This window comes from Poecilia latipinna, unplaced genomic scaffold, assembly GCF_001443285.1.
Source record: "Poecilia latipinna isolate Pla-1442-1.1 unplaced genomic scaffold, P_latipinna-1.0 Scaffold3936, whole genome shotgun sequence".
In the NCBI taxonomy this organism is placed as follows: domain Eukaryota; kingdom Metazoa; phylum Chordata; class Actinopteri; order Cyprinodontiformes; family Poeciliidae; genus Poecilia; species Poecilia latipinna.
Genome location: NW_015116552.1, coordinates 21,610 through 32,611, shown reverse-complemented (window position 1 = coordinate 32,611; position 11,002 = coordinate 21,610). Strand labels below are relative to the sequence as shown.

Below are 11,002 nucleotides of genomic sequence, written 5' to 3'. Positions count from 1 at the left end.
CTTTAAATCTCATTTCCTCCCTTTGTGTCAGGCTTTTAGCGCATGATTGATGTGATTATGTGAACTTTGTAGTTTTGTGTTGTAAAGTGTAGATCATCTGTGACTTTGCAATTTATACTTTGTGCTGTATTTTTTCCACATCTGGATATTTTGTCAATCAATAGAGCTTATGTGTAAAAATGCAGCAAAAACATGAATTTAGACTTGGGAAGGCCCACGATGGATCTCAGTGAAGATCTTCTAGCTCTGTTTTTTTATGCCCTCCTCATAGGAGTGTTGGGCACAGCGAATTGATTTTCCTCATTGGCCAAAAAGTATTGGAGGTTCTGGCTGTGGGTTTTGAGTAAATCCGTCAGAAGGTGGGGTTGGATCAGGGCTATAAATTGTGGGACAAACCCAAAGGGTTAGTGAGACAGAGGGAGACTGAGAGACAGACACACACACGCGCGCGCGTGCACACACACACACACTCACACACAGACAGTGGGAGGAAAGGGAAACAGAAGAGAAGAGGAAATGATTTAGTTTGTTTTTTTCCCCCCACAATTTGACATGGGACTTTATATCTTTTTCACAGGAGTCTGAAGATGAGAGGCCTGTAAGTTTTTTATTTTTTATTTTTTGCCAAATCTATAACCTCTACCAAAAGACTGAAGCAAAGAGGAGACAATCAAAGACATGGGGCAGTCAGTGGAACTGGAGGTCTCCATGCGGGGCAAACTGGAAGTAGGGCGACCCAGGATTTGGCTGAATGAACTCTCACGAGTGGGACTTGCTGAGTTTCTTTCAACGTATGTCATGATGGTAAGACGAGAAATTCAGAAAGGAATCCTGTTTATTCTGTTGTAGTGTTCTTTTATCAATAGCTGTCCTTCGTGTTCAAAACATATGATTTGCCTGCATATGTAACAACAACCATATGTCATTAATTATTAATACCGTGCTCTTCACCCTGATAACCTGCCCCGACTCTCTAATGCACACAGACAAGCAGCTTTTTTATGTCACATGTTCTGTGAGAGGGGATTGGTGGGCGCCGGTGGGTGAACCAGGAAACGCTGCGTCACGAGAGCAATGGTCAAGCTGCTGGCCACATGGAGAGAGTTTCAAAAGGCACATGTTATCTGTCAAAAGGTCACAGTAATCCGATACCTAATACACTAGGAGAAACTAGAAGGAAGACTCAGTAGGAAAGAAAATCTTGACAATGACTAGCAGATAAATAAGGGTTGCAAACAAAGTCAAATTTAAACACTCCTTTGACCTCAACACTTATCACATTTTGCAGCGAGAATCCAGCTTTGACTATTTCCTGTTGTTTGTCAGTGTCAGCGATTTTCTCTCTGAACAGTGTTTCATAGAGTTCAGATTTAGAAGAGACAATGATGAATCATAAGTTTATAACCAAGTAGAGATTGTCTATATAGTACCTTTCTATATGTAAAAAAAAAACCAAACAAACAAACTTAAAAGCATCATAGAGCTTGAAAAAATACAATGACTAGTATATTTTGACTCTAGTTTCTGGTTTCCATCTTAAGAAAGAGACTTGTCCTCTCATGCACTTCTTCCAGATCATTTTCATTGTCCCCATCCTCTGCCCAGTGTCCAAGGTCTCCAAACCCCCAGCCTTGTTCTAAACTGACAGCCATGGTGATATCATTTATCGCCACAAGCAGCACTTTGCTTAAGCAGCCTGCCTCTTCAGACACCTAGATCCACCGAAGGCGGTGGAGGATTGCTTACTTCTGCCTCAACATCCTGTCTAAAGCAAAAGGGCCAAGCAGGGGCCGCCTTCCATTTCATGCTACTGGATTTCAACAGAGGGATGGATGGCCAGCTTCTTATAGCGAGTGCCTTCCCAGAGTGGGTTGAGGATGGCCTGCCACTTTAAGTAATTGTCCCTAAGTCCTTTGACGGTGTCGAGGCTGATCTGCCTCCTCCACTGACTGATTCTGCCCTCTCTGTTCTATCTGGCTGCTCACCAGAAACTTTCTGCCAGAGTTTGTTGTTTTCACTGAGGTGGCCTCTGAACAAACCCCCTCTCTGGGACTTGCTTGACCCACTTGGTTGGGATTGTAGTTTGTTTTTCTGGACTGCTGGAGTAACTTGACGATTCCCACATTTTTGGGTTGTTTATGTCATTCTTGTGTGGGCTTAACACTGTAAAAGACATTTCAAAACAACCACTGCAATGAGACAAAAATGTGTTCGATATGTTGTCTCCATTGTGTGCTTGTTAGAAGCTGTGCAACTGATTGGAGTCAGTCTAGTTTGTTCTTATTCAAATATGTAAGAGTCCCAGGCATGATGAGATAAAAACGTGATGGTTATCTCCTGATCGATATTTGAGATGATTACAGATGCTTGGAGGTACAAAGGGTTTTAAACTTTACTGGATTTGTCTATAAGTAGTTGGGATGTAGTTACTGTTTAATGATGGACGGGCACTTAAAACAAAGATAACAGCTTAAAGTATTAAGCAGAGTAAAATTAGCTAAACAGCAGAATATATTCAGCATTTAGATGGTAAAACTTCCTTCCTTCCTTCCAGAAACATCTGGGAATTTAATAAGTTGTAAATCTCAGGAGCAGAATGTTTGACATAGTATATATATATATATATATATATATATATATATATATATATATAAAAGTAAATCCTGTGGTCCTATACAAATTTTCACACAAACTTGTTGAAGAAAACCTTAACTTTCACTTAACCTTGTGTTTAAACAGTTGATATTTTTCCTTTTTTCCTGTTTTGCCAGACATTAGGTCTGGGTTCGGTGGCCCAGGTTGTGACTGGTAAAGGAGGATTCGGAACCTTCTTCAGCATCAACATTGGCTTCGGCCTGGCTGTTGCAATGGGGGTTCATATTGGAGGAACTGTCTCTGGTAAGAGAATAGATCGCTTAAATGACTTCAAAGGCTTCGGTGTTCATATGCAGATGACATGACTCTTGTAACCCTTTTGTTTCTCTTTTCCAGGGGCTCATATGAATGCCGCAGTCTCCTTTGCATTGTGTGTTTATGGCCAACTACCATGGAAGAGGCTCCCCTTGTACATTTTTGCTCAGCTGTTTGGATCGTTTCTTGCAGCAGCAACAGTTTATGGTGTTTACTATGGTAAGTCTGCTGATACTATACACTTGACATGCACTGTCACTGTTCTTTCTGATGGTTTCAAATAAAAAGTTATGTCATTTTACTTACAGACGCCATTTCTACTTATGCTGGTGGAAACCTGAGTGTTACTGGAGAAAGAGCCACGGCTGGGATATTTGCCACTTATCCAGCACCATACCTCTCTGTGTTAGGTGGCTTTGTTGACCAGGTAGCCATGAAACTTAGCTAAAGAATTACAACCACAAATCAGATTTATTGAGTTCATCCCTTTTTCTTTCTTCAACTGTTTTACAAACTTCCTTCTTGTGGTAAAGTTCCATCTGCAAACTGGACTGGATACTGGAAACTGTATGGAGAGCACCTATGAGCATGAACTTCCCAGTTACCTATTCTAAGTCAGATTTAGTTTGCGGACTTGGACTTGGCTATTATGACGCATGATGTTGATTTGACCCTTTAAAGCACTGACGTAGCTGTGCCATTTTCATGCTCATATAATAAACGAAACAGTGCACCATGAGATGTTTAAAGGCGGTTTAAACATCTCAGCTCGGTTTATAACACAACTCGGCTTTAAAAACATCTCCGCAACTTCATCCGCTCTCTGTCTGCTGTGTTTCTCGGTCTTCAGTTTTTAGATTTATATTTGTAAAAGAAGAAAAAGTTAAGCCTTGTATCATTTTTCTTTCCATCCCAGTGTTCAATCTAAAATCTGCTGCTTGCAGTGTTTTGCGTTGTTGCATATTTGCCTTTTTCATACCGTGGAAAGCGGAGTCGTCATTATTGTTTGTGTTGTGTTTGCCAGGTGTTTGGCACGGCCATACTGATGCTGTGTCTGACAGCTCTAGGTGATGAAAAGAACAAGCCAGCGGCCAAGGGGGCTGAATCTATCTTTGTGGGTCTTCTGGTGGTCCTCATTGGCATTTCTTTGGGCAGCAACAGTGGTTATGCCATCAACCCCACCAGAGACTTTGGACCCAGGCTCTTCACTGCAATAGCAGGCTGGGGTTTGGATGTATTCAGGTGAACTCAGGGAATTTTTTTTTTGAGATATGCTCCGGTTAACTTTTAACGATAAAGTCTGTGTTTTTGGTCACCCCCAACTGTTTCGATATGTCCGTCATTCTCTTTGTAGGGCTGGAAATGGCTGGTTCTGGGTCCCTATAGTGGCTACTCCCATAGGTGCAGTGCTGGGAGCAGGGCTTTACAAGGTATGTATACAAATGCACCACCCAGCCGTCTCTGAACAGTACCAGGAGAAGGATCCCAGTGAGGAATAATCTCTCCCGCCAAAGAAGAAGCGAAACATCTGTTCCACGTGAAACTCGAAGCAAATGGAAACAACAAAGAGCTTGTGCAGCTGTGAAGATCTGAGGATGCTGTTGAAACATGCTGCACAACATTCCTGAAGCACTTGAACAATACCTGCAGTGCGCATAATTTTATAATAATTAAACCAATTTACAAAGTTTTCTGCTCACGTATTCTTCCTATTTTTTTAAACTATGAAGGAATTAACATGCTTAAAACAAAGATAATGACGTTTCTTGCCACACAGACAATTAAAGACAATTGTTTTGTGATTAGTTTTTATCTCCCATCGGGAATAGCGGCGTAGGCAGAAGACAGAAGTATTATGAGGCAAAAGATCATACGGCAGTGATCAGAGCCTGGGGTCCTTCGTGAAATGTCAGGGTATGCAAGATGTAAACAACTTTTTGAAAATAAATAGAAGCAGCAGGAGCCAGCTCCTCACAGCGTTCAAAGGGCAGCAGTACAAGGACTGAAATAAGTTCCCTCAAATAGATTTTGTCAGTTCAATGCACAGCAGTCGGGAAGTCTAGGAAATATTGATTAATGGTGTCTGATCAGGTTTTCTTTTTTACACAAAGTGTGACAGATAGAAAAAAGATGCTCCTGAAATGATGCAATATATTAATATATGCCTTTAGTTTGTCAACGTTGAGTAAATAACCACAACATTCAAAGTCGCAGTGCTCCAAAACATTTTTAAACTTTGGGAAGTTTAAAATGCATAAAGCTGAAGCCTGCGTCAGTGATAACATCGGCAGTAACCTTCTTCTGGGTCCTGGCCTGTTGGCTGAGTAAATGTCCTTACATCCTCATGTACAAACACAATCACAATAGGGGTTGGGGGGAATCAGTTTATCCTTTTCACTATTTTGTGTTTAATATTTAGGCTTTTTGTCTTGTTGTCCTTGTCCTCTTGCGTCCAGACGGGATATTTAGAAAGGACTATGTGTCGGTTTGAACTCGTGGCTTTGAAAGTATTTTGTGAATGTTTTCTTATAGTCTTCTATAAGAAAACATGACTTTCAGACTTGAATATATAATCTCTACTGACAGGAGGGCCCTTGGTGCTATTTTAGGTTGTTCATAAGTTAAAATCTCTCATATTTTCAAAGAGTCTAACTGGTTCAAACAGGGATCAGAACCGCAATCAGCACAAGTCTTTAGACAATTCTATGAATTATATTATAATGATGATGGGCTTAAGATTTCAGTTTTATTATGTTCAATCGCATCTTAAAGTCCTTAACTACAAAGAGAAACAAACTATCAGAATGCTAGAGGATTTTGATTTAGTCTTAATTCTACATTTTTGACTGAAATATAATTCAGTTTTATTGCCAATTTAGTCCTTTCTCATTTCCTTTTAGAATTGTTTTGATTTATTAATCTATATTTTAGTTGACAAAAGTTAGTGGAATAATCTATGAAGTCAGACAAATAGATTTGTTTAGGGTCTCTTACGACTTAAATGAAAATAATTTCTTAGTGAAATATACAAGCTTGAGAAACACTGCAACTGCACACAGTTGAAATTAGATTTAATTGGTTTTCAATATTTTTTACTCATTAAAGAAAATCCTGACCATTTTGTGGTAGTTTTTAGTCATTTTTGCCGTTTTTCATTTTTGTGTCAAAAATGAACACTGTAAAACTACGATGAAAAATCCTACTCAACAAAAACACGGGATGAAATATCACGTTGGACCAAAACGGAAACATGTGGGTTATCTTAATGACAAAGCTTTTGAAATACCACGGACCATGAAGTTATGGTCACCTAACTTCATGACCATAAAGCAGTTCTCTTTTATATTTTCTGGAAGCAGAAAACATGAAAAGAAAGATTTGTTACTGGTTTAATACCAAATGTTTTCTATGATTGCTTTTTTTTTTGTAACAGTTAGTAGGAACACTGATTTAAAGGAGCTCAGATTAGACATCAGCCAGTATAAGACACACTTTATGACGACCTCGGGTGCAAATACCACAACACCTACACAGACATTTAAAACAAAAGTGTAACATTAATTAGTCATTTTATTCAAAACATAGGAGACAATCATAATTTCTGCAGCAGTATTGACATATTGCTTCTAAAGTTATAACAATCTTGTATACATTAAAACTTGCATTTAATTATTATGTCAATTTCTATACATTATAAATAAGAAAAACAATATAAAATAAAGACAGCAGCAGTTTTCCAGTGGTTATTGCACACATTTCTATTCCCTTTTGCATTCAAGCTAAATGTCTAATATTAGCTGGTGATGGGTGGTATACTTGTCTCAGTTTTTTGTTTTTTGCAACAGCATGAAAAAACAAAACAACACAAAAGGTGGTGTGAGATTTTTTTTTTTTTTTGCAAAATATTTGTATACCTAGAAACCAGCGACTGGCCCAAGGTCAGCTCAGAAGGATTCATTTTCTGGTAAAGTTTTAAATCCGTCAATATCTCGTAAATACCAAACCGAACACAGGCGAGGCCATTTAAATCCTGGTTACGGACTACGCATGCTCCACAACGTGCTCTAGTGTTACAAAAACCTGCGTTCAAGCAAGCAGACGACAGCAGATCAGTCTTTTTAGGATGTGGTGGCGAAACAGACAAAAAGAAAGCTGCACAGCAGCAAACGTCTCTCTCCAGATCGGATTGGTTTCACCGTTTTGCTCCACCGTGTCTTCCCGTGCTGCCTTGCCCTTTAGCAGCGCCTCCAGAGTTGCACTGGGCCGACTGCTTCTTCTTGGGGGGCGGTGCCTTGGCTTTGCCTCTGAAGGCCTTTGTGGGATCCAGCTTGTTTAGAAAGACGTCTGCAGCCGAATCCGTCTGGCTAACCTCATTGCTGAATATCAGGGGCTGGTAGAGGGACGCCCACTGCTGCAGAGAAAACCAGCACATGAGAACATGAACACAACATCTACTTGATACTCCAAACAGAGTTGTGACAAAAGGTTTAGAAGATTAGAACAGAGGATTAAGAAATAAAATAATATCCATCACCGTTTTTTTTTTTATGTTTTAAAACAGCAGCTAGATGTGTTTTAAAGTATATAAAATAAACCATTGTGCTAAAAATACAAAATAAGATAAAGCTACAGTCAGGGATCCCCCAAAGTTTTACATTGTTGTGGAAATTTCTGCTATCAAAGAATGAGAGTCTGTTCCACTAACTAGAGAAAGATTAATCTTCCTCTTCACTTCTATTCGAAGGCAAAAGTGTTCGAAGACCCGTCTCACTGAACATCACATATTTATATAGACACAGCGGAAAAAAAACAGAACACACCCAAAGTCCGAACTTATCTCTGTTACCAGGTGGACAACAGAGCCACATTTTTATCCACTGTCATGCAACCGCCCCTTGGATGGAACAATTTCAGTTGGACTTTCGTTGGAAAAGAAAGAAAAAAAAAACAACAACTCACACCCAAACATGAATGGCAGGAAATGAGAGCTGACAAGGAGTCTTATCAGAAACCGCTAGAGCTTCCTACAGCAGAACTAAACTCATAGGTATATGTGCTCTCACATTTACACAGCGACGAAATGTTAAGGAGAAACATTCATATACATTCAACACTATCAATCCAAAATTTAGATAAAATTACAATGAAATAAAGTTGAAATGACATTTTCTATTACAACATTTAAAATTCAACATATTTTCAGGGTCAAATTTCTGGAGGGCAAAAATATTTACGCACTTCGGTTTTATCTGTACGTTCCAAAAATCACAAAACGACACAAAAGTAACGTTTGCTTGTGATTTAGCTTTGTGGTAAAGAACTATGTCAATCCTTCTTTGAGATCTAGACGTTAAATCAGATCCGTTTCGAAAACTGCTATATGGAAACTTGTCAAATCGAATTGTATTATACCCCATTAGCTAGAAATGGTTTAAATCACAGTTTGTAATGGGTGGTGCCCTGATTTGTTCTTTTTTTTTTATTCTAAAACACTGGAAGTTTTAATGGTACATGTTTAACATCTGAACCACAATCAGTTTAACAGCCACAAGTCCAGTTTAAAGCCCAAATGTAAGAGAAACAGTAAAAATGCCATTTTTTATTCCTGAATATTTATATAAAAATGAATGCAAAGGACATTTGTTTTAAGGACGACTTTTTTTTTCAAACTTTCCACAACTGTATTTCTCTATCAATCTGAGGATTGACAGATAAATCACAAAACAACACAATCATAATCAGATATACAAGTGTGGAAAGATTTGAAACTGACAGAAATAGCTTTTTGAACTACTACTACTACAACCATATAATTGTTCAAAGGAAAAAGGGAAAGTTTCAGTGTCCTACACACACACGCGCGCACTTTCACACACACACACAATGGGATAGTGAAGAAGTTAGCCAGTAACTGGAGAATATATCAAAAAGCAGTTACGTTAAAAAAGCTGAACATCTCTCCAAGATTAAAGAAAATACAAGACTGAAGAGACCCACATCAACACTGCAGCAGATGCAGGAATTTCTAACATGACATGGTTGTGATCCATAGAAAAGTTGTGTGAAGAGCTGAAAATGTGTGTGAGAAAGGTGATCTACAAACCTAGCCTGGTTACACCAGTTATTTTAGGAGGAAGGGACCAAAATGCCAGCAAAATGTTTAAAATACATATATACTTACAGCTTTGAAACAGGTGTAAATCCCTCCCTTTTTTTTGGCTTATTATGTATGTAAATATCTGGTTTCGGTTGAGGATAAGAAATAGCAAAACAAGATACAACAAAAAAAATTTACATCCTCCCATTATCTACCTTAGCCTGCGGGCTTGGACCATATGGTGTGTAGGCATACTGCCACTCAGGTAGGCCCAGGTGTGTTATCATCAGTCTGTAGTAGGCAGAAAATGTTGCAGTCAAAAAATGCCAGCACAGTGAGCGGTCCAGGAACCAGATTTCACTGTGCTGTGCGACCACTCCTGAAAAACAAAATGGCGAGATCAATATGACGTAACAGAAAATCTCACCGTCTTCAGGTTTTCTCTGTGCTTCTAATTAATAAAAGTGATATTATGTAAACGTGAACGCAACACCTGGAGTGCAGTTTTTGTAAACCAGACACACTTTTCCATTCCCGCCGCAGGAATCCAGCTCATAAATACGACTCCGGGCATCAAAATGAGGCTCAGACGGTGCAGGCTCCAGTCCTGACAAAAAGAGGAAATAATGGATCCCGAACAAATATTTACTTTCCTGTGCGAAGAAGCACACGCAGCATAGATGTAATTGAAAGTGGCACGCGGAGGCTGTTGAATAAATCATGTGCGTGAATCGGTCAGGTGAGTTTTACCACTTTCTGAGCTGCTCTCCTCCCAGTCCAGGTCAGCCAGTGATGGGGCGTTAGGGAGAGAGAAAACAGACGTAGGCTGAAGCAGCGGGCACAGCCTGCCCACGCCGTTAATCATCATGCAACCTAAAGGGACGCACTCATCTGAAAGATAACATACAGTCATGGATGAACGGATAAAAAATTTTAAATTAAAAAGTCGTTTTTAGTGGATACAACTTAAATATGTTCTGAATAAATCTAAAAACTCACTAATTAAGTGGGTGAAATATCAGTAGAACAAAACTAAATATTCATAGAACATTTTGGTTATTTCAAATAATACATTTAAAAATGGGGACTCATGTAGATCAATCACACAGTAAGTAGTTCAATCATTTATATTGATTTACAGGTAAAGAATTATGTTTATCAGAAAACTATGTCATTACACAAGATATATATATATATATATATATATATATATATATGATATTGTATTTAAAACTAATGTAAATACAGTTTTATGCAATATTGTAATTTTCTGAGGAACTGTAATTTATGAAAATGACCACAAATAAACATGAAACATGTAAGGAATTAGTATTTATAGTTGTAATAAATTACCTTTTAGTACATCGTAAACTTGCTAAAATTGAGCTATGCTAGGAGGCCACTTACCGTCCAGTTTAACACTCCAGGTTAATGTGAATCCATCAGTGGTCAGATAGAAGTCTCGCAAATCCTCTGGTAAAATACACGTGTTTTTCTAAAGGAATAATATAATGAGTTACACATAAATATGATAAAAGGCAAAACGAAATTCTTGAAAAGGTGCTAATTTTATTCTACCTGCTCCCAGGACAGGAGGGTCCTCTTTTCTGCAGGGTCTCTCTCTGCGAAGCGCACATCCACCACCCCTGGCATGTTTTCTGGACCAAAATGGACAAAAAGCAAAACATGTTTAAAAGGTAACATATTTATTGCAAGCTAGTCTCAGCATAAATGGCATATAAGACAATACAAACCGAGTATTCGAGTAATTCCGAGGGTCAGCCTCTCAGCAACACCTTTGAACACAAACGCATCTTTTGTGTCTTCCATTATCATAATTTATGCACAAATATTAACAGAAATTTCTCAGAAATCCTTCACGCATCCTTCCTTCTGCATCGAGTCACAGGAAGCGACAAGAGCAGTTTACAAGCAAACCTTGACACATATTTTGACCAATAAGAACGCCGTGTTTCTGCATTTCGTCCTATGAGA

General features: G+C 38.7%; 2 protein-coding genes across 3 annotated transcripts; one reads left to right on the top strand and one right to left on the bottom strand.

Annotated features, from left to right (window-relative positions):
* The first annotated feature begins 465 nt into the window (after positions 1-465).
* aqp7 (aquaporin 7) lies at positions 466-4,601 on the top strand. The gene is made up of 6 exons (XM_015025071.1): positions 466-804; positions 2,772-2,898; positions 2,992-3,129; positions 3,219-3,337; positions 3,935-4,152; positions 4,265-4,601. The coding sequence occupies exons 1-6, from the start codon at positions 679-681 to the stop codon at positions 4,407-4,409; spliced, it is 873 nt and encodes a 290-aa protein (XP_014880557.1). The 5' UTR covers positions 466-678; the 3' UTR covers positions 4,410-4,601.
* A 1,846-nt stretch (positions 4,602-6,447) lies between these two features.
* On the bottom strand, positions 6,448-10,946 carry tpgs2 (tubulin polyglutamylase complex subunit 2). Of its 2 annotated transcripts, none has more exons than XM_015025074.1 (7): positions 10,762-10,946; positions 10,586-10,665; positions 10,415-10,502; positions 9,758-9,898; positions 9,501-9,614; positions 9,223-9,386; positions 6,448-7,318 (listed from the first exon to the last, which is right to left on the bottom strand). In XM_015025074.1, the coding sequence occupies exons 1-7, from the start codon at positions 10,841-10,843 to the stop codon at positions 7,103-7,105; spliced, it is 885 nt and encodes a 294-aa protein (XP_014880560.1). In that variant the 5' UTR covers positions 10,844-10,946; the 3' UTR covers positions 6,448-7,102. The 2 variants fall into 2 exon arrangements, with proteins under 2 accessions (XP_014880560.1, XP_014880559.1); XM_015025073.1 differs by having other exon boundaries at positions 6,448-7,321; positions 10,762-10,945.
* Positions 10,947-11,002: the final 56 nt, after the last annotated feature.